Source organism: Mauremys reevesii, linkage group 1 (assembly GCF_016161935.1).
Source record: "Mauremys reevesii isolate NIE-2019 linkage group 1, ASM1616193v1, whole genome shotgun sequence".
Lineage (NCBI taxonomy): Eukaryota > Metazoa > Chordata > Testudines > Geoemydidae > Mauremys > Mauremys reevesii.
Window position 1 is genome coordinate 343,811,761 of NC_052623.1, and position 23,465 is coordinate 343,835,225.

General features: G+C 39.8%; 1 protein-coding gene across 3 annotated transcripts in view; it reads left to right on the forward strand.

Annotated features, from left to right (window-relative positions):
• Positions 1–23,465, forward strand: part of DMTF1 (cyclin D binding myb like transcription factor 1) — a 50,019-nt gene that overhangs the window by 12,688 nt on the left and 13,866 nt on the right. Inside the window, exons 2-11 of one of the 3 annotated variants that reach the window (XM_039519308.1) lie at positions 680–796; positions 1,790–1,912; positions 3,490–3,584; positions 5,674–5,788; positions 8,572–8,648; positions 10,199–10,356; positions 12,427–12,459; positions 13,674–13,783; positions 16,899–17,127; positions 18,702–18,853. In XM_039519308.1, the coding sequence (XP_039375242.1) occupies positions 688–796; positions 1,790–1,912; positions 3,490–3,584; positions 5,674–5,788; positions 8,572–8,648; positions 10,199–10,356; positions 12,427–12,459; positions 13,674–13,783; positions 16,899–17,127; positions 18,702–18,853 (1,201 nt within the window). In that variant the 5' untranslated portion in view covers positions 680–687. Of the gene's footprint in view, positions 1–679; positions 797–1,789; positions 1,913–3,489; positions 3,585–5,673; positions 5,789–8,381; positions 8,434–8,571; positions 8,649–10,198; positions 10,357–12,426; positions 12,460–13,673; positions 13,784–16,898; positions 17,128–18,701; positions 18,854–23,465 lie in introns of those variants that run through there. The other 2 variants (XM_039519309.1, XM_039519310.1) reach the window with 2 other exon arrangements.

The following is a 23,465-nucleotide window of genomic DNA, read 5'->3' on the forward strand; positions in this document are numbered from 1 at the left end:
AGCAAATGCACTGTAGGGAACAGTCATACACTGGCAGGAAGATGGACTAAATGATCTGCTAGGTCCTTTTATTTCTAATACTTGTGATTCTTCCGATGTTTCAAACTAAATACTTTCTATTTAAATTAATAAAAAAAGTCACTTAGGGAGCTTATGCAGAACCTAACTTCCCTTCTGAAAATGGCAGATGCACCTAAATTGTAAAGTTGGACTCCTGTGTGCATATTTTAGGCACCTAGATAGCTTTGAAATGTTCTTATAATTTATAAAAATGTATATGACAAATACTTGATCCGAAGAAGTGGGTATTCACCCACGAAAGCTCATGCTGCAAAACGTCTGTTAGTCTATAAGGTGCCACAGGATTCTTTGCTGCTTCTACAGAACCAGACTAACACGGCTACCCCTCTGATATATGACAAATGTACAGGAAAGCAGTTGTGTTGTGGAATAGTGTTTAAGCATGGATGAAAAGTCAAGTCAGGAATACTTTTCAAGCCTCGACTTGCTCAGGCCATACAATGAGTCAGTGTCAGAGCAAGGATAGAACCCAGATCTCCTGACTCCCAGGTCCCTAAAGGAGTTTTGTACTACTCATTAAATGCAAGAGAAAGAATATGTCATATATTGAAAGTAGGAGCCTGCTCAAAGAAGACTTAATTTTTTTTCTTCTGTTCAGGTTTGAGTATGAGCACAGTTGAAGAAGAGTCTGACACAGTGACAGTAGAAACCGTGAACTCTGTGACTTTGACCCAGGACACCGAAGGGAACCTTATACTTCATTGCCCTCAGAATGGTATAGAGAATTATACCAGTGTTTGTATTCTCTCTCTCTTATTGGTTCTATTTATTTTGAAACCCTTTTCAACCTCTCTCTCCACCTGTCTCCCTCCAAGTGAGATGTTATCAGTTGGATTGCCTTTGCTGTCCATGCTGAGGTTCTGTCCGCTTTAGGCTAGCGCAGGACATTTTTTGTTCTAGGACCTCCCTTTCTCAGGATTTCCCTTTAGCTGTCTTTAAAGCTCTGTGTAAGACCTTTCCTTTCAGATAACATTTTTCTTGGGTATGTTGTCTTGCTTGTTGTCATCAAGTTTTCCCTTCAGCTGACTTGAATTTTTTTAAGTGGTTGGTTCCTGGGCCATTGACTCTGTTATTAGTTATTTCCTGAAACTAGTACAGCATCTCTTACACCTTTAACTGGTGCATTATAAAAACAACATTTTAAAATTACAGATCTTGTCTTCTTTTGGTCACACTGGCTTATTAATAGATTCTATTTTATAATTTTACAAATGTACCAGTGTACACTTTAATCCTACAGAGAATTTACATACTTGCTTAACTTTAAGCACATGAGTAGCTGATTGACTTCAGTGGGACTACTCTCATTCTTGGAGTTGAGCACCAGCATGGTTATTTGCAGGCTCAGGGGCTTGCTTTGCTTCTGAGAGGATTCAAATGTTGAGACCATAAGGGACCATTGTGATCTTCTAATCTGGCCTCTTGAACAACACAGGTTTTAGGACTTCCCTGGATTAATTGCTGTTTGAACTAGAGTATATCTTTAAAAAAAGCGTCCAATCTTGATTTTAAAATTTCCAGTGACAAAGAATCCTCTGGTAAACTGTTACAATGGCTAATCACCCACACTATTAATATGGTTCAGCAAGAGTGTAGGTAGGAAAGAAAACACTTGAATGAGAGCACCGAGCAAGATTTCAACAATGTTTGGTCAACAAAAGGTTCATTATGTTAATAGAAAGGGCTCTGGATGTGTTTTTGTTACTAGAAGCTGATGAAGTAGACTCAGAAGACAGCACTGAACCTCCACACAAGAGACTTTGCTTATCATCAGAGGATGATCAGAGTATTGATGATTCTACTCCATGCATTTCTGTTGTTGCAGTTCCAAGTAAGTCACTGAACACTAATCAAAGTGCACATTATATTTATCTTCTGGCACTCTTGAAGCATTGAAAGACTTGCCAGAAACAGACAGGAGAGAAGGAGCTTCATCACTGCCCTAAACGCCAGAAGCGTAATAGAAACATGATGATAACTCTTGGAGCAAAAAAAAAAATTAGCAATATTTTAGAACACTTTATTTTGTCAGAGTTTCTATCAATATTTTACACTTTTGTATCACCCTTAAGTCATAGAACACTTTACAACAAGCTGTATATGTATAGTATCAATGAAGTAAACCCAGCTGTTGGATAGAGAGTAGCAACCAACTAGCATATGTCAAGTATCAGAGGGGTAGCCGTGTTAGTCTGGATCTGTAAAAGCAGCAGAGTCCTGTGACATCTTATAGACTAACAGACGTTTTGGAGCATGAGCTTTTGTGAGTGAATACTCACTTCGTCGGATGCATGTCACATGCTCATGCTCCAAAACGTCTGTTAGTCTATAAGGTGCCACAGGACTCTTTGCTGCTTCAACTAGCATATGTACCACTTGGGGAGGCAGAGTTGGGAGGACACCAACAGTGACACTCTGTTCTTACTAAAAGAGTACAGGATCTTTATGTCCAAACAGAACAGTTGAGCTTTCCATGTTTGAGGTCATATCTGAAAGATCCACACATATGCAGAGAACTGTGTGGTGCTTGAGTTATTTACCACATTATAATAGAGAATTGACTCAAGCTTGCCAGGGTTTGAACCTGTGGTTCTAGTGAGTCTGGGTATTCCAAAATACTCAACTCGCTACTTTTTGGCTCTACTTTCTGTCCTGTTTGTATGAAGTAAAGCATCTAGAACTTTGCTGGGACTTTATTCATTGATATTTTTACAAATGCAAACACTGTAATGTTGGAGTTACAGGAAAAATAAGCTTTAAAAGTTGCTGTCAACTGGTTTGAAAGTTGTATACTAATAGTATATTAGTATACAACTAATATACTATTAGTTGGCGGGGAGGGATAGCTCAGTGGTTTGAGCATTGGCCTGCTAAACCCAGGGTTGTGAGTTCAGTTCTTGAGGGGGCCACTTAGGGATCTAGGGCAAAAATTGGTCCTGCTAGTGAAGGCAGGGGGCTTGGCTCAATGACCTGTCAAGGTCCCTGTCAGTTCTAGGAGATTGGTATATCTCCAATTATTTATTTTATTTTTTTATTTTTGTAATTTAGTCATTTGCGAGTAATGAAAACAAAATATAGAACAGAAAAAGAAACCTTCACATTGTGCTGTTTGCACCCAGTTATTTAAAACTAATTTTAATTTTTGTTTCACATTCAGTTTTATAACATGAATCTACCAAAAAGTGGTAGATGTCCTACTTGTGTATGTCCTGGTTTTAAAATCCTTATTTGAACTTCAGAAAGCAAAGTATTAGCAAGCATCTTAGTGTTTTTACTAAGCCAAAAAATCAGTGTCAGAGCACACCTTTATTCAGATTTGCAGACCAGGTACTGTGTTGTGTAAATCCTGTAGTCTACATATCAAATATTCCAGAGAAAAACTTCACTACTAATTTACATGTTTTGAAGTTTCAGAAAATGATCAGAGCTTTGAGGTGACCATGACTGCTACCACTGAGGTAGCAGATGATGAGATTAATGAAGGAACTGTTACTCAGATCCAGGTATGGTAAAGCTTCAGGCTTGGTCCAAGGGCTTTTAATTAACTTGCCTCTGCGTATTCATATTAAATTAAGAAGCAAAAAGTTTTGATTAAATGGGCACTGTGTGTCGTGTTCGTGAAACTAACCTACAGTGACACTGGTCTTGTTTGGAAGATTCTGTCCAATAAAAATACATTTTAATTTTTCAAAGGAAAACATGATTTGGTGAAATTTTCTGTACACGGATTGGTGCACTAAGTTAAGACAGGTGTAGCACTCATGCTTTGATTTGTTTTAGAGAAAGCCATATTGAAAGATAAGATGGCTGGGCCACTACTGCAGATGGTGGTGTTTAGGGGAAAATAAGTTTTACAATCCTTATGGTAGAACCTTTCAGGTGGTACCATTGTCAAGAGAGAGAAATGTTTAAGCCTAAAAATACTCAGCTCTAATACAGCACACTTCACATTAAAAAGCGACTTAGACGTTGGGCCCAATCCTTTCTCCACTGAAGTCAGTTTTAACTTCAGTTGGAATAGAACTGAGCCCATTATCTAATTAATCCTCACAACACCTTTGAGAGTTAAGATAGTAAGTATTATTATCCCTATTGGGTGTGGAGTTTACAGCTCCCATCTCTCCAGAGATGTTCCAGCAAGGATAGTGGGGGCCAACTGGACCTATTTGCGATCATTCTGCTCCCATCTGGCCACTGCCAGCCCTTTTGGTTCAGAGTTTTAAAATCCCTAGCTTCCCTGGAGGCTACAGCAATGCTTTCTGAGGCTTGATCTATATCTAAAACTTAGGTCGACCTAGCTACATCGCTCAGGGCTGTGAAAAAATTCATGCACTTTGTGATGTAGTTAGGTTGACTGAAGCCTCGCTGTAGATGCAGCTAAGTTGATGGAAGAATTCTTCCTTTTACCTAGCTATTGCCTCTCAGAGAGGTGACATACCTGCACTGACAGAAAAACACCTTCTACGCTACAGTTACACAGTTGCAGGGCAGTAGCTGTGCTTCTATAGCTGCTGTAATGTATACATTCCCTAAATCTCTGAATGGTTTTTTTCTTTACTTTTCTCTTCTTGTTGTCGAAGCCCCTATTTAAGATGCATATCACCTGACTCCACTCACTACAAATACAATTCTGCCATATCCAGTGTCTGCAAAACTACCAGCTATATTTTCCCCCACACCATCTTACCTGTCTTCAATCTTCTGGTCCTTGCTAGTACTATTTCCCCCTCTTATGTCTGCCCTCTTCATACCCCATGCATTTTCTAACAAATTACAATTTTAAGGTGGAGGTTACAGTTGGGTTCTAAACTATTTGAGTGTCCGCTTTTAATTATATACTTTATAAGTTGTGTTAACTAGGGTTTTTTTACAAATATTTAACAAATTGAATAATAAAATATACTAAAAAATAATAATTTAATGCTAAATGACAAATGTAATTGTCATAAAATTAATACATCAGATGGACACAAATAATGATGGATTTAAGCCAATATCTGAATAAAGAATAAACTTTTTAAAAGAAGATCTTTTCCTTACAGGGCACAAAAGCTGTGTTGTTAGAGATTGTATGTACTTTGTTCCTTTGTGAAGCTTCTTGTAAATATCTGTCATTTTCCTTGATGGTGTGTAAAGTAGGCCCACTGCAAGGAGAGAAAGACAAGGGAAAACACAGATCTTAGTTTGTAAACCTTCACCTTAGCAGAATATAGAGTAGCGGAGGAGCAGTGTACATTACAGTAGATAAGCAAATGATTCAATATATCCTACAATTTAAAAAAAAAATAGAATTTATATCAGTGCCATTACTGTGAGAAAATTGGTGTGTATTTTGTAAAGGATGATGGGGAAGAGATATTAGTTTAAGCTGGCCATGAGTCTGATGGGTAAAAGTGTTGTTTAAAAAAGGAAAATATCCTGGTAGTGCCCTGCCTAAAACAAATACACTTTATTAGCAGCCAGCAAGGTGAACTAGTATGACATAGCCATCTTTTTTATGCTTACACTTGCCAAGTACTGCATGTTAAATTCAAGGTGGGGGAATGAATGTTAAATCAGTTAACAAGGTACTCTTCAATTCTTCTTTTCAAGATTCTTCAGAATGAACAACTGGATGAAATCTCTCCTCTAGGCAGTGAAGAAGTGTCAGCTGTTAGTCAAGCCTGGTTTACAACCAAAGAGGATAAGGATTCTCTAACAAACAAAGGTAGGATATTTAGGCCCAAATTCTCCCATTGGTTGCAAAAAGGTGAGCTGATCTCTGTAATGTGTGTATGAGGGTACTTTTTAGGCTGCATAAAATACCCTGTATTCTGGTGCAGGGTGCCTGCATCCCTGTTAGCAGGGTGAAGTCTAAAGCTAGAAATATAGACTCTTTCCATACTGGGCAGTAGTAAGTCTTCCTCTGTCCCAGACAAAAGGCAAGATAAAAAGTGAAAGGGGATCCAGAGGGATAGAGAGAATGATGAGGGATAGCTCAGTAGTTTGAGCATTGGCCTGCTAAACCCAGGGTTGTGAGGTCAATCCTTGAGGGGGCCATTTCAGAACTTAGTTGTTCCACATGAGAGCTGGTTGAAATTTTTCTTTTTTCTTTTTTTCAACAAAATGTGGACTTTTAGGAAATATGAATATGTTCGTGATGCAATTTGAAACAATTTTTTGTTTGTTTTTTTTATTGGTCCGCCTCTCCCCCCCCCCAATTTTTTCCTCCATCTTCCAATGAGGAGGAAAGGGATGAATGAAAATTAGTGGTTTTCCTTTTTTTTCTTTTTTTTCTTTCTTTTTTTCCCAAATCAAATAGAAACAAACTTTTGTGGAAAAATTTTGAACAAAATAAATATTGTTTTGTTTCCTTTTAATTTTCCACAGAAACGCCATAGATCTGAGGTTTACTGCAGAAAGAGGACGGTGGCTTGTAGGGAGGGAGCAATGACTGGGAAGCATTGGGAATGGGAACCTCAGAGCTGGGACAAGGAAGAAACGAGCAGCCATCATATTATCTGTTCCTGTCTATCACTTTCATTCACTGTCCTGATCGGATGCATGCTTGCTTTTAAGAGCCAGTAGTTTCACTCATCTTTTCCATCTCCATTTTTCCTCAGTTCTGCACAAGTTCTAATCTCCACGGTGCTCAATTCAAGAACTGAGGTGGATAGGGGGCAGAGTAGCAAAGAGACTGCTTTCCATTTCAGGAGGCTGGGGCTAAAGTAGTTGAGATGCCCCATGACAGTAGCTGGTAGACTCTAGGGTGAGGAAGCAGATTGTGCATCTCCTTTCCAGCAGCCAGTGGGGAGGAATATGGACTTCACATTTATCAAAATCAACAAGCCTAGAGCAGTGTTCTCCAGACTGTGGTCAAAGGAGTTCTTGATGATGATTTGGTGAAGAGCTGACTGGTCACATGTGTCCTGTGTCAGATTATATGAAACTTGGCTTAAGTTGGCTAGAAGTAGGCAAACATAGCAAAGGCATAATACAAGGTTTCCTTTCCTCAAATTAGATAATATTCCATGTAAAGTGCAGCTCCATCTCCTCTTTGTATGATTTCTATGCTCAGATGGTCATGTAAATGACAGAAAATTGTAACTATACACTATAGGTGTAATTTACCTCTGGAACCTCATCTCGGTCTCTGTATGTCGTTTGGGAGGAAGAGAAAGATTGAGGACATGGTGTAAGAACATTCTCCTACATTGCAGGAACAGAATTAGCTATAATAACTGTACTTTTGATTTATAATTAGATTTCAATAAGCAAAAGGTCTTTGTCAATTCTCTCCAAATTGTTTTGCTGATAATGATCAGGCTAAGAAGGAAATACTTGGTTTTTCTGAGCAGAGATGGGCATGTAGCCAGCATTCAGTACCTGAAGTGGGTCAGGAGCGTATCCTTAATTACGTGTGATCTGTCACTAGTAAAGATGTTATGAGCACAAAAGGGAGAAAATATCCGTAGGCAAGAGTAAAGGGGCAGTTATTTTTAGTGCCACTTGGCTATTAGATCATGGTATTTAAGGTTTGCATCCTTATCTCTGAATAAAATTGAATTGGTTTTGCTTTTTAAAAAAGCCAAAAGCTTAGATGGTATTGAAATGACTAACTAATGTTTAGTATCAGAGGGGTAGCCGTGTTAGTCTGGATCAGTAAAAGCAACAAAGAATCCTGTGGCACCTTATAGACTAACAGACGTTTTGCAGCATGAGCTTTCGTGGGTGAATACCCACTTCTTCAGATGCAAGGGTCTAACTAATGTTTGTTTGTATTGATTTGCCATTTTTATTTAGGAAATACAACACATGCAACAGAGCCTCAATTCTGATTGTGACCACTAGGTACTACTCCCAATACAGATAATAATGACATAGGGCCCAATTCTGCAAACTATACCAGGCACAGAGCTTATTACCATTGACTGCATGGGGAGCACTAAGAGCAGTTAGCACTACACAGGCATGGTTGGAAGTGATAAGGTCCATAACATAAGGCTGCAGTGTTGCCAGGTTTTGCAATTTTATTGTGTCTCGTGATATTTGTTTTTCTTTAAGCCCTGGCTCCTGTAGTCATGGGAATACACGAGAGTCTCAGCTTTCATTATTTAAAAAAAAAAAAAAAAGAAAAAAAAAAAGCTCCCAGTCCTCATGGTTGCAGAGAAAAGCCTAAACACGTGACTTGAATGCACCCTAAAGATTCAAAAACTAGAAGCCAAATAAAAACAACCCCAATTTTTTTTTAAGTGGCTTAAAATCATCAGACTCTTGTGATTTTTTTTCTTTTTCTTTTTGAACTCTTGGGGTTGGTGATACTGAAGCCATCAAACATGGAAACTGGTTGCTTAGCAAGTAGAGTTATTTCTGGTATGTAATGGTTCTAATTAGTTTGTAACTACTACATGTTTTTCTTTGTTAATTACTTCAGTAAGGAAATTGTGTGTTCTGATTTCCCCCACCTTGCTGCCTCCAGCATTGTGATTAGTTTGTCTTGTCCATTTTAAGGCCATAAATGGAAGCAGGGAATGTGGTCGAAGGAAGAAATCGACATTTTGATGAGTAACATTGAACGTTATTTAAAGGTAGGAATTACAGTACATTAGTCTGCTAGTTTAGCTGGTTATGCTGTTTCTACTATATCCTATTTGAAACTAACTTTCTGTAGAACTTCCAGAGAGCATGCAAATAGGCTTATTTTGATCATTTTGTAGTAGAATTGATTATTGCCTGTCTGAAATACACCAAAAATGTTTCTAATGCATAAAATCAGTAAATATAATTTTTATTGTAATCATACTTAGGGTTTAAGGCTCTGCCAGATCGTCTCACAACACTTCCAGTTTGCATGCTCAGAATAATTCATTGTAAAATTTTACATCAGTGTGCTCAAGTGGTGTGATCTTCCCTTGAGCATGTGTAACTCCCATGGAAATTATGGCCACATCAAGAGAAGAATCTACACCTACAGAAGGGGCTAGATCCAGTCTTCACTAGGGCATGTGCAAATACCTCTGTGCACCTTTTCCAGTACTAGCACCTACCTGCACAGGTATTAGAATTTATACTCACAAAATCATGCACATGTACATGCCTTTTTTTATTTAGCTTGGTCAAATTAAAGTCTCAGTTCTTTCTTGGGTTAATAATAACCCTCTGGATTAATATTGAAATGGTTTGTAAAATACAATTTACCATACCTTATCCCCATTTCTGATGTTTGCTTCCCTTTTTCACTTCACTCAGCTTGGACAATTAAACTAAATTGGTCAGTTTTGTTTTTCTTTTATAATCATGTTCACTTTCTAGTTCTCATGTGCTATCACAATTAAGCTTTGTTTGGGTTTCCGTCAATGTAAAGAAATATTTTACCTTAAAAAGAGGTGCCCAGACTATGGCCCACGGGCCATACATGGCCCACCAGAGCGTTTCAGAAGGCCTGCTTCAACAGTAATGATTGATCAGCATTTTGTCGTCATGTTTACGTCATTTTAGTTTACACAGGTTGTTTCTATATACAGTATTGGTTATTTACACACTAAATACATATGAAACAAGCTGAACTTAAAATATAAATCCATACAGGTGACCTTAAATCTGATTTAAAATATGTAGAATCAGTACACAAGGTTGTGTTTAGGATTATGTGGCCCTCCTGTGTAATAAGGTTGGGCACCACTGCCTTCAAATTAGCTTTACATTGATTGATTTTTTTATGAAAGCATTTCTTCAGATTGTTTGTGAAACTTTTTTCTCCTTACAAAAACCCCAGTGTATAAACTAAACAGTGTCAGTTTAAATTTATTTTGTGTGATCTTCTCAGATTTGACATTGATTTTTTTTTTACCTCAAAATTTACTAGAATTTTCAAACTTGTATAGAAGTTAGACATTTCAATGCATATTTGGGCCTCCGAATGAATGATCTGTTTTTCAGTAATGTTCTGCACTTATTTGGGCAGATATAGATTCAGTTGTCTAATTTAGGAATCCAATTTTACAATTTTGACCTATAGTTTTATGAAATATCTCTCATGAATTTGAGAATAATGTACCAACCTTCTCATTTTTAAAAGTTCGCTTTGTCAATGATACAGTTTTGTCTAAAATATCTTTTTAAAATGTGATCTCTCTAGGCCCGTGGAATAAAAGATGCCACTGAAATTATCTTTGAGATGTCAAAAGATGAACGAAAAGATTTCTACAGGACCATAGCATGGGGTCTGAACCGGCCTCTCTTTGCAGTTTATAGAAGAGTTCTTCGCATGTATGATGACAGAAACCATGTTGGAAAGTATGAAAACCTATAATAATGCATGGCTTGATTGGTATCATTAGGATCATGTGTTTTTGTTTTGTTTTTTTATTTTACATTCACTTCAAGTAATGAAAATGACATTTTTGGGGGAAAAGGTAAATTCCTTTCAACTTAGAGGTAGTTGAGAAGCAAGACTAGAGGCTGTTGCCATGAGATTTATTAGGCCTAGGGAAAAAAAAGGTCAAGCTCCCTCCCTTTTTGGTTCTGTTGATATAAAGTCTTGTCAGAACTTGTATAAGTGCTTCCAATGATCTCCAGTGTAGCCTTTGTACATGCACAGAGATGAATTACTGGCCACGCAGCCCATTATTGTTGCTCCACATTGTTGCTTCAGAGATTTGTGTAATTTATGGAATTTACTGTATATTGAATACGCAAGCAACCATGCTTGCTGTGTTTGATAACGCTGATGGCACATTTGATAGCAAATACCATTTTAGTTTTCTAGACATTGCTTTAACAAAGGTTAACTATTCTCTAAACACGCCTGCATTTTAACAAGAAGATAAACAGAAAGCGTAGATGACTTGCTCAAGACTTCACACAAGTCAATGTTGAGTCAGCTTTAGGACTCAGTAGGTCCTGGCTCTTGGTACAGAGCTCAGTCTATTAGAGAAGGCTGTTTCTCTAAATAGGGGGAGGAATTAAAAGCAAACAAAACAAATCATGGCTGATTTCATTTGGGTATTATAGCTCAATAAGTGGACTCTAAACGAAGCAATCTACAAACTTTTTTTTTTTTTTTAGAATGCATAGCATGTTTTTTGTTAATGCTTTTTGGCATTACCCATTTAAGTAATTGAAGAACTTTCAGACTGGAGAAAACTTGGAAACAGAAAACATTAATATGAAAAGCCATTTCTCCTGCATCCTGCAGGTCAGTCTAGGCAGTGGATGCTAATGTCACCTGCCAGCAGTTCAGTACATTTCCTGGTGTCCTTTTCCATCAGGTGGGATGATTCTCTTTGACCTAAGCTTTGCAGTCTTTTTAGATTTCTTTTTCTGGTACTTTGTTTAAATCAGTGGGATTAGTTAGCTAAGTGTTAACAAGGGACTCGTCTTGTTTTTCCTTCATTCCCTTCATTTTCCAGAACTCTCTCTGAAAAGTGTTCCCATCACTGGTCCACTACTGTAGGGAGATGTATGTTCAAGATAAAAACAACATCTCATTAGAGGCAGGGATTTGTTGGCCATTTATCTTTTCTGCGCCCTTTTCAGACACCTCGGATTTATATAAGACCTTCTCTTTCCTTCTTAATTCTTTGTTCCTTCCTTTCCATAATTTTGTATAAGAACTTCCGAAGGACTGATCCTGCATCAGGATATGCTAGCACACTGTTCCATTGACTCCAGTGGAATTTTGCATCGGTGCATGGGTCTTCATTGATGTAACCTACTGTAGGATTGGAGTCTAATGCAACTGTGATAGTATTCACTATAAAAGGATTACCAGGATGTGGAAAGCATTGTGAAATGAGCACAGAACTAAGAGCCAGGCCATGAACTGCTGAGTACTAATCTTGTCTCTGTCGTGATCTAGAGGGCAATTCATTTAATCCCCCGGCCTTGGATTCCCTAACTGTAAAGTAATGGAAATACGTATCCCCCTGGGGTGATGGTTAGGATTTTAGTTAAGGTTTATAAAGCTCTTTGAAGAGGAAACGTGCAATTTGAGTGCTAAGTTTTAATGATGCATTTGTGGCAATAAACACCGCTATGACAATTACAGAATTAAATAGGAGATGTGCTGTGAAGAACTAGCCCTTCTTTAAGGCATAAGTGGACCTAATTCTGATTTCTCATACCTGAGAAGTAAGTCCGTTGAAGTTGAAGGAGTTACACCAGTGTAAAACTAAATGTGAAGAGATCCAAACATGTTTAGAAATGAACAAAGATAAATAATTTACCTTTTAATGTGCTTTTAAATATTCAGATTGTTTCCCTCAGTTTGAAATTTTCTTTTGTGCTGTTAGTAGTACATTGTATATGGCTAACAAAAAGTGTATGTTTCTGTTCTAAGTTACGTTCTTTTTATTTATTGCATAGGTATACTCCTGAAGAAATTGAAAAGCTCAAGGAGTAAGTTTTGCGTTCACAAGATCTTGTTATCTAATTTATAATAGTTTTAAAAAAGAATTTTATAAAGATTTCACTATGAACATTTCGGTTCAGTGGTCGTAGGTAAATTGACTGCTATAACTCTTTTCTACAAAGTAGTGGTGTACCAGAGTAGTTTGAAGGGCAATGAAAGCCACTTTCTGGTCAATTTCTTCTTGGATGTGTTTACAGATGTAAATACAGCACTTAGCCAAACTAAGATTGATGTATTCTATTGAAACCAATGATACTTCAGATTTTCATAAGTATAACTGAGACTAGTTTGGTCCTCTTTCTTTAGAGAGCTTGAGCAGGTTAGCTGTAAGGATGGTTGAATGGTCAAGCATAAGATTTCCCCTTGTGAAAACAGATGTTGGGAGACTTCACCAAGACATCAATGAGGGTCCTTGAATCTGGAATACACACCCTCAGTGTGACAGAACCAAGGATATTCCGCAGGCTTATCTGTTTTCCCAGGCTTTTCCTCAAGGATTGACTGGGTTGATTAGGATACAGCCTGCATTGATGGGAAGAATGGAGGATTTAAGGTGGGAGTTACTTTGTTTGGATATTGATCCAGTTGAAGTTTCTATGTGTTTTGTAAGGCACCTAGAGTTCAAGATGGGTTCATAATAAATTGAAATTAATTCGTAACTGTGGTTAATATTTTAAGCCACTCTGAGAGGTGGTGAAGGAAGGAGAATGCATAAGCTTTAGAAATAGGAAAGTAGCGAGGCAAGATGCTTCCTGGCATCCTGGGCAGGTGAGTTATAGAATTCCCAGTTTTTCAGCACCTATTATACCAGGCTTCATGAATATTCCCTGTACCACATGCAAAGTCTCCCCTTGAGACTAGATAAGAATTTGGAATGGGAGTCTCACCTTTCATCTGAAGATCTCAGAACATGTTTCAAACAATAATTAGTTAAGCCTCACAACATTCCTCTGAGGCAGTTAAATATAATTATACCTATTTTACAGATGGATAAACTGAGGCATGGCCAGGCTAAATGGCTTCCAGCATCATGTGACAAATTAGCAGCAAAAATTGTGAATAAAACTTTGCCATTCCGACCAGTCCCATCTACTGTGAGACTGTGCTAACTCTCCAATAATATAATATTTATTTTTGCCTACCATGCAGTATAGCTGTGTGAGTCATTTGAACAAAATGCTAATAAACTGTATCCACTTAGGTTACGAATAAAGCATGGTAATGATTGGGCAACAATAGGCGCTGCACTGGGAAGAAGTGCTTCATCTGTAAAAGATCGATGTAGGCTGATGAAGGACACCTGCAACACAGGTATGGTATTATAACACACAGGTATGGTAGTATAGTGGTGTCAGTAAAGGATATTCTAGTTAAGGGTGTGTCAGTTTCCCCATTGTTATCTCTTTCTGCTGTTTTTAGAGATTTCCTGTTCTGTAGGAAATTCACTTCAGGCTGAGGCGTAGCATAAAATTGGGTAACTTTTTATTTTAAGTCTTTTTATTTCTAATTTCAGGTCACAAAGGGCAAAAAAATTACAATATATATGTAACTTTTTTTTGTAGGCCTTTAATAACAATCTTGAGCTCTGATGTTCCTATGGTACCTTTCATCAAGATGAATTACAAAGTATTTGATACATTTTAATCATTGGATTTTTACAAACTCTCTCTCTATGGGTGTCATATCACTCAGTGCTAAAGTGTAGCTATGGCTGAATTACAGTGAAGAAACTATTAAACAGCATGTATCAACACCATACAATATTGTAGGACAGGAAATGAAATATACTTGATTAAAAATGAAGGGGAAAATTAGGTAGCCAGTATATAATTACCCCATTGAAATTTGGCCAGGACTCCGGATTTAATACCCATGTAATCTCCCATGGGATTGTTAATGACATTCAAGGGGCCTGGAACTCTGGTTTTATGTCTCATCTGAAAGTCAGCACTTTTAGCGGAAGTACTTTGCATCATGCTGGAGCATCATTTCAGTACTGACCCAGAGTGAATGTGGCATGCATATTGAATCACCAGCATTACTTTCTGCTGCACTTAGGCTTTTCCTTACATGTTTCGCGTCCAAACACTGACAGCTGACCCCCCCACCCCCCGCCCGTGAAAGAAAAGGGAAAAAATTAGTTTCTCGCCTTTTTTCAATGTCACCGTATGTCTACTGGATGCTGCTGGCAGACGCGGTGCTGCAGCGCTACACAGTAGCATTCCCATTTTTGTCCATGTGCCCCTGGCCGACCTCACCGAGGCCGGCCAGGAGCACCCATGACAGCAGCAGACGGTACAATATGACTGGTAACCGTCTCTGCTAACTTGCAAAGACAAGGGGATACTGCTGTGTAGCACTGCAATACCGCGTCTGTCAGCAGCATCCAGTAGACATACGGTGACAGTGAAAAAAGGCTAAACGGGCTCCATGGTTGCCGTGCTATGGCGTCTGCCAGGGCAATCCAGGGAAAAGGGCGCAAAATGATTGTCTGCCGTTGCTTTCACGGAGGGAGGATTGACTAACGACATTTACCCAGAATCACCCGTGACACTGTTTTTGCCCCATCATGCATTGTGATCTCAACCCAGAATTCCAATGGGCGGGGGAGACTGCGGGAACTATGGGATAGCTACCCACAGTGCAATGCTCCGGAAATCGACGCTAGCCTCGGTACACCGCCGAATTAATGTGCTTAATGTGGCCGCATGCACTCGACTTTATATAATCTGTTTCCAAAAACCGGTTTCTATAAAATCAGAATAATCCTGTTGTGTAGACATACCCTCATAGTGGGAGATTGTGAGGCTTCCCATCTGTTAGTTGGGATATGGTATGTGTTTCCTAGTATTTCTGAGGAAGCAGTGTCTTGTTTTATTGAGGAGAGCACTAACATACTCTGCTGATGGGCATACAAATAAATAAGTAGTGGAGGAAGGAGCCTGAATGAGGGAGAGGATGATGATAACTAGAACAGAGTGTGCTTGGTTTTCTCAGTATAGATCTGAATATTCCCATCCTTACTGCTCACAGGGGCAAAGATGTTGCCTTTAAACAATTAACTCTTTTCCTACTGCAGTGGACCAACAAGCATTTGAATGAGTTAATGATGTACTGTTGGAACATCTGACCGTCAAAGGGGTGTACCTAGTACATAGGGCAACTCCTATATTAGTCTAGGACACTATGACTGTTGGAGGTTATTGTGACGTTCCCCTCTGTTGTTATCTGGACCAGTGATCTGCTAGGTCACGCCAATCCTTGACTCTGGGAGCCAGCCTTACCCTGCTCTGCTATGGGAACCCCCTCTCTCGGGCTGTTCACGCACAGCCTCTGGCTGCTCCTTGGATTGTGCAACCCAATGACACTAGCCAATATCTCCAGTCCCAGACACAGCCCTAGGAACCTCCTTCTTGCAGTGTCCAGTTATGCCCGCTGCATACTACAAGCTTATATGAGTTCGTCAATTTAACAGAGAAATTGATATGTACCAAACTTGTTATCCCAAGGGGAGCCTCTGACATCATGAAACCAAACACTGCTTCAGGTAGAATAAACAAACAAATTTATTAACTATAAAGATAGATTTTAAGTGATTATAAATCAAAACATAAGTCAGATTTGGTCAAATGAAATAAAAGCAAAATGCATTTTAAGCTGATCTTAACACTTTCGGTGCCCTTACAAACTTAGATGTTCTCACCACAGGCTGGCTGGTTGCTCTTCAGCCAGGCTCTCCCCTTTGATCAGCACTTCAGTCGCTTAGTGTGGTTTCTGTAGATGTAGGTGGAAGAGAGAGGAAGAGCTTGGCAAATCTCTGTCCCTTTTATTATGTCCTTTCTTCCCTCTTGGCTTTGCCCCTCCTCTCCCCCATTCAGAGTCAGGTGAGCATTACCTCATTGCAGTCCCAAACTGACCAACGGAAAGGGGGTGACTTACCTGAGAGTCTAACAGATTATTTTGTTGTTGCCTAGGCCAGCGTCCTTTGTTCATGTGAGGCTGGGCTGGGTTTGTCCCATACATGCCCTGATGAGGTGTGAACTGCCTCTCTGCTCTTGGAGATTTTTTTGGCTGGGCTTGCTTTAAGCCATGGGGATACATTTTCAGCCTCATAACTATATACATGAAATTATAACCTATGACATTACTGTAACAACAATGCTCAGTGCATCATGAGCCTTCTGAAGACACCCGTCATGACAAACTTTGCATTGTATACCACACAATCATTTTACAAGGATGAACATGTGGGTGCTGGGTGTTCCCCCAAGGTACAGAGCATCACAGTTATGCAAGTGGTTAAACTCCTGAAAATTGTAGTGCTGCTTCCAATCACTAACTGTTGTTTGGTTCCATATCTGCTATTCAGATTAAGATGGCTTGTACTGTTGGTTAACTTGCATGTTTTTGTCCTTTATTTTGTTAGGAAAATGGACAGAAGAAGAAGAAAAGAGGCTAGCAGAAGTGGTACATGAGCTAACCAGCACAGAGCCAGGTGACATTGTCACCCAAGGGGTATCGTGGGCTGCTGTGGCAGAACGGGTCGGAACACGCTCTGAAAAGCAATGCCGCTCCAAATGGCTTAACTATCTGAACTGGAAACAGAGTGGCGGAACTGAGTGGACTAAGGAGGATGAAATAAATTTAATCTTGAGGTTTGTGTTCTCAGTTTAAAAAATTTCATAGTAAAAAAGTGACACTAGTAGAATTCCATTGGGGTCCCTTTTGCTGATTTCCCAGGCACTAAGAGATCTCAAGAACACGCCAAAAATGGCTGCTGTGTTCACACTTCCCAGAGATTTCATATTGAACATTATTTTTGTTTTTGTTTTTTTAGTGAATTTTAGTGCTCGTGAAAGGTGTCAGATTGAAAGCCCTGGAGACTGAAGTCTTCTATTATTCCACAGAACAGGTACAGCACAGGCAGCGACCATGCAAGCTTCCCACACACTGCCCCACCAATGCGCTTCAGCCCTGAACTGGAGGGTAGTTCAGTCTCCATGCCCATTCAGTCCCTGGCCTCTCTGCTGAGATTGCCAACGAGGGTCAAGTGTGGTGGTGGTTTCTGTGATGTGGACGCATGTCCACAAGGAACTAAACTGAGACCACAATTTCATTTCATGTAGGCCACCAGATGGCACCACCTTTGATCCCTACCAGAGTTAGAGTTGAACTGATAACCAAGTGGTGAAAGGCTCAATAGTCCACTAGAAATCTTCTGAGCCATTCAGTTCCTCTTCTGTTTTGAATACTTTTAACTCAGATTTTTCAGCCAGTCAATTTTTCATTATGATTTGATAATTTTCTTGGATGGCTATAAAAGGGAGAGACAGGCAGGGAATCCAAACATGATTTACAGAGCACTAGTCACTGCTTTATGACATACATTCAAAATGATTAACCTGACTGATTGTAAATTACAATACATCCTGGTTATGTTTCTTAGTACTGGTGTGAAAATAGTATTGATGCATTTAGTCTCTCACAGTCTGTCCAGTCATTCATAATTCATCCCTTTAGGATTGTTCCTGTAGCTAGCAGGTATAGTCAGTACAACTACTTGGTCTGTGAAGAGGGCTTTTGCAGCTTACAGGCAAAAACCCTTCCCCAGCATACTGTACAAATTGAAGGGACTTGAGGGATGATGATTATTCCTACAGATTGTAGTAGAGCCCACAGGGTGCTAGATATTTGCTTACATATATGAAGACAATCCCTGCTCTGAAGAACCTGGAGGGATTGATTTTGAGGAAAGTTTTAAATAGTTAACTATGTATAGCTTACCTAAGAGAAATCTAAGGGGAGACATAAGTCCATACTAAGGAGAGATGGATGTTATTTAGGGTAAAAGAAGAGTATAACTAGGAGTGATGGGATGAAATTAAGAGAGTGAAAGCTTAGGCTGTATATCAGGAAGTATTTCCTGCCCATGAGATGTATTAGGGGAATAGTTTCCCAAGAGAAGTGTTGCAACACATTGCTTGGGAGATTTAAAATTAGTCTGGAAGGGCACTACAATAGGTCTAGGCGGAAGAACAACCTGCATTGGCAGGGAGATGGACTGGATGAGATAATAGGTCTAATCCATCTCTGACATCTGTGATTTGCTTGACATCTGGCAGCATGGAGCCTTGGAAGCCTAAATCCATTCTTAAGCAAAGATGTCTAACATCCCTTAAAGGCCTGAAGGCAGCTTCTGACAGATTCCTTTTTTCTATAACCCTGCCAGGATAGCAGAGCTTGAGGTGTCTGATGAAAATGAAATTAATTGGGATCTACTGGCTGAAGGATGGAGCAGTGTCCGCTCACCACAGTGGCTTCGGAGTAAATGGTGGACAATTAAAAGACAGATTGCAAACCACAAAGATGTTTCATTCCCTGGTAATGTATTAGTTACACATTTTGTTCTCTGCTTTAAAGTCTTCAGAAAGTCTGCGTCACAGGTCCCTCAGGAATAGGTATTGTTACTCGTAAATGGAGTTATGACTTTAAAAAATTGTGAACGTAATAATTATGAAAGATACCACATTGGTAGCCCTGGGATTGACTCCTGATTGTCAACAGAGCAGGGACAGAGAATGACAGTGTAAGCTTCCCCACTGCTGTCTGCCTGCTAATGTCCTTTATCCCTGTTCTGGGCGGGAGGGGCGATGGCTTGAGTGAGAGGCTAATTCAGTCTCCATGCTCATTTGTTCAGAACTTGCTCTCGCTGTAAAAGCTTTCAGGAGGATGCCAATTGTAGTAGGAGTTGTGTTGGGAAATGGATACCTGCCTATGACAATTATTAGTATTTATTATATGTATTACAGGAACGCTTAGAGGCCACAACCATGAGTGGGGCCCCAGTGTGTTTGGTGCTGTACAAACATATAGTAAGAGACTGTCCTCGCCTTAGATAGTTTACAAAATAAAAAGACAAAATGAATCAACAGGCTGCAGTCCCCCTTCCAATTCCCCACTCACCAGACGGAAGGCTATTTGCTGCCCAGGGTGGGGAATCTCCACTGATATCACTGAAGACTGAACTGAGTGTCAGAAAAGCAAAGGCCTGGGCCTGCAACCCTGTACATGTGGGCTGCTCCCACAGCTAGTTGCACTAGGGATCACAGCGGGAACAAGAAGGGAAGATGAGAGGCTTTCTAGGAGCCATGTTCCACTTTACCCATAGATGCTGTAGAAAGTTTACACTGCAGGATTGGAGGGTGAATCTGGTGTCTTGGAGCGTTTCCCAATTGCACTGATCCTTTCTGTCCTGCAACCTCTTGAACTAGGCTGCCCCCATCTTCTGCAAGGGCGGGAGAACATTTTATTTCTCTTTGCAATGTTATATGCAAATTATGACACTAGGCATTGTTTGATTGTAACTTTGAAAAATGCAGTATTTTTTTAAACAAATACTCCAAATTTGGAGTTTCTGTAGCTTGTTTATTATGTACTTATTTTTCAAACATGCTAAAATGTTATAGATTCCTGAGAAATTGAGTTTGCACAGAGAGTTTAATATTTATCTTTTTTTTTTTCTGGGTATGAACTAAAAGCTGACTAATGTGTTGACCTCTCTCTAAATAGAGATGCATATTGTTGCTTCACAAATTCATAGAATCATAGAAATGTAGGGTTGGGAGGGACCTTGAAGTCATCTAGTCCAGTCCTCAACTCCTAGGCAGGACCAAGTAGACCTAGACCTAGATCATCCCTGACAGGGGGATCCCCAACCTGTTCTTAAAAACCTCCAGTGACGGGGATTCCACAACCTCCCTGGGAAGCCTATTCCAGTACGTAATTGTCCTTATAGTTAGAAAGTTTTCCTGAACATCTAACCTAAACCTCTCTTGCTGCAGATTAAGCTGATTACTTCTTGTCCTACCTTTAGTGAACATGGAGAACAATTGATCACAGACCTCTGTATAACAGCCCTTAACATATTTGAAGATTATCAGGTCCCCCCTCATCTTTTTTTTTTTTAAGACTAAACATACACAGCTTTTTTTAACTTTTTTTCATAGGTCAGGTTTTCTAAACCTTTTATCATTTTTCTTGCTCTCTTCTGGACTCCAGCTTGTCCATATCTTTTCTTAAAGTGTGGCACTCAGAACTGCACACAGTACTCCAGCTGAGGCCTTAGCAGTGCTGAGTTGAGTGGGACAGTTACCTCTCATATCTTACATATGACATTCCTGTTTATAAACCCCACCATGATAGTAGCCTTTTTGGCAACTGCATCATATTGTTGACTCGTATTCAATATGAGGTCCCTTAAAACCCCCAGATCCTTTTCAGCAGTACTACCACCTACTTATTCCCCATTTTGTAGTTGTATGTTTGATTTTTTTTTCTTTCTAAGTGTAGTACTTTGCTCTTGTCTTTAGTGAATTTCATCTTGTTGATTTCAGACCAATTCTCCAGTTTGTCATAGCTGTTTTGAATTCTAATTCTGTCCTCCAAGGTGCTTGCAACCCCTCCCATCTTGGTATCATTCTCAGATTTTATAAGCATACTCTCTTCTTTGTCATCCAAGTCATTAATGAAGATATTGAATACTACTGGACCCAGGACTGACCCCTGCGCAACTCCACTAGATACACCCTCCAAGTTTGACAGCGAACCATTGCTAACTACTCTTTGAGTATGGTCTGTCAACCAGTTGTGCATCCTCCTTACAATAATTTCATCTAGAGCACGTTTCCTTAGTTTGGTTATGAGAATCATGAGGGACTGTGTCAAAATCAAGATAGATCACAGCTTCTTCCCTATGCACTGGGCCAGTAACCCTGCTAAATAAGGAAATTAGGTTGGTTTGGCATGATTTTTTCTTAACAAATCCATGTTGCCTATTTCTTGCAACCCTGCTACCCTCTAGCATGTGCCAACACCCTTGAGTTCAAAATTATTTCTGCATTTAAACAATTATGTTCATCCAAAAATACATCCTCCCCATCATGCTAAAGAAAACAGCTTTTAGGGGTGGACAGGAAAACAGAAAGGAGAGAATGAAAGAGGTAGAGAAAAACATGAGTACAGGACTTTGTATTTTAAAAGGTAAACTCTGCCTGAGCCTGGGATCACTCTAATGCCTGTGTTAGGCTCTGCTCTGTATCTGCAGTAATGTTCTGCTTAACAGTAACAGCAGCAGTGAGAGCACTGAGCCTTCCTCATCCCAACCACTTCAATGGGGTGTTCACTCACTCTCCTGGATTCAGATCCATGCCTAGAACTGCATGTACTTTAGAAAATGAGATGGGAAAATGGTGTGTGCATGTGTTTGAGGTTTTCTCAAGAAACAGCATCAAGATCTGATGGCACTGGCCTATGCAATGATCAGAGAAAGCCATGGTAAAGAGCCAGTGGCATAACTGAAGCCCTGAATTCTAATCCTATGCTCTAACCTCTAGACACCACAGCCCGCTCAGAGCTGTGGATAGAGCCCAGTAATCCTGACTTCCAGTCCTGCCTACTCTAACAACTAGATCCTACCTCCCTTTTAGAGCCAAAAATAGAACTGAGGATATCCAGTTCCTGTTCCATCCTGCTACTAGAGCCAACTTCCCCACCACATCAAGACCTGATAGCAGTGTACCACACAAAGACTAGAGTGCCAGGGTTAGGATATGATTTGTTGAAATGTCCTGGGAAAAGGGGTGTGTAGCTGTGAGACTTGTGTGTCAGTTCCCTGACACCACAAACTCCACAGGACTCTGCCAGCCTGTATTTTGCGTTGCATGTTAACACTTAGTACACCCCTGTGCCCAGACTCCCCAGAAGCAGCCCCTGGTAGTGTCTAGCCCCGGCCACTGAACATTCACAGTAATTACCAGGTAAACTGTCCCCAAAGAGACAGTGTACACACAGGTGGAAGGTTACAGTTCAGGATTATGTCATAAGAACATAAGAACAGCCATACTGGGTCAGATCAAAGGTCCATCTAGCCCAGTATCCTGTCTTCCGACAGTGGGCAATGGCAGGTGCTCCAGAGGGAACGAACAGAACAGGGAATCATCAAGTGATCCATCTCCTGTTGCCCATTCCCAACTTCTGGCAAACAAGCTAGAGACACCATCCCAGCTAATAGCCATTGATGGACCTATCCTCCATGAACTTATCTAGTTCTTTTTTGAACCCTGTTATAGTCTTGGCCTTCACAACATCCTCTGGCAAAGAGTTCCACAGACTGTCTGTGCATTGTATGAAAAAGTACTTCCTTTTGTTTGTTTTAAACCTGCTGCCTGTTAATTTCATGTGGTGACCCCTAGTTCTTGTGTTATGAGAAGGAGTAAATAACACTTCCTTATTTACTTTCTCCACATCAGTCATGATTTTATAGACCTCAATCATATCCCCCCTTAGTCATCTCTTTTCCAAGCTGAAAAGTCCCAGTCTTATTAATCTCTCCTCATACAGCAGCTGTTCCATACCCCTAATCATTTTTGTTGCCCTTTTCTAAGTCCAGAATAGCAAATGGAGCTGCTTTTGTGTTGGTTCCACAATGCTTAATTTACATTGGAGACCAGGAGATAACTACCTTCCCTCCAGTCTGGAAGAAACCGGATTCTCCCTTTGTTTGGTTACAGACTTTAAAGCATTATGTCAGTAACTACCCATAATTCCTATAGTTTGAAGGCATACATTTCATAATGCTAGTAATGACCAGTGTGTCACCAGCTTTCGTTTGATACTTCACACAACGTTTTTATAGATAAATTCTATGACAGCAGTATGTTAGGGGAAGCAAGTTTGTCAGGTCTGATAGGAGTTGCTGACACAGAGTAGTGAATCACCAGGGGGCCTCTGTGTCATAGTAGCTTACTTCCCTAGGCAGGGCTGGAATGGAGGCTGGTCTTTTAACACATGCCAGCATAAAACACCCTCTAGTTCAGAAGGAATGTTGTTAGAAGGATAGAAAGAGAGAGAATTTAGACTGGAGTTTGGGTTTAAACAAATATTTTAGTGGAGAGGAACAGACAGAGAAACAGGGAAAGAGTGAAAGAAGAACAGG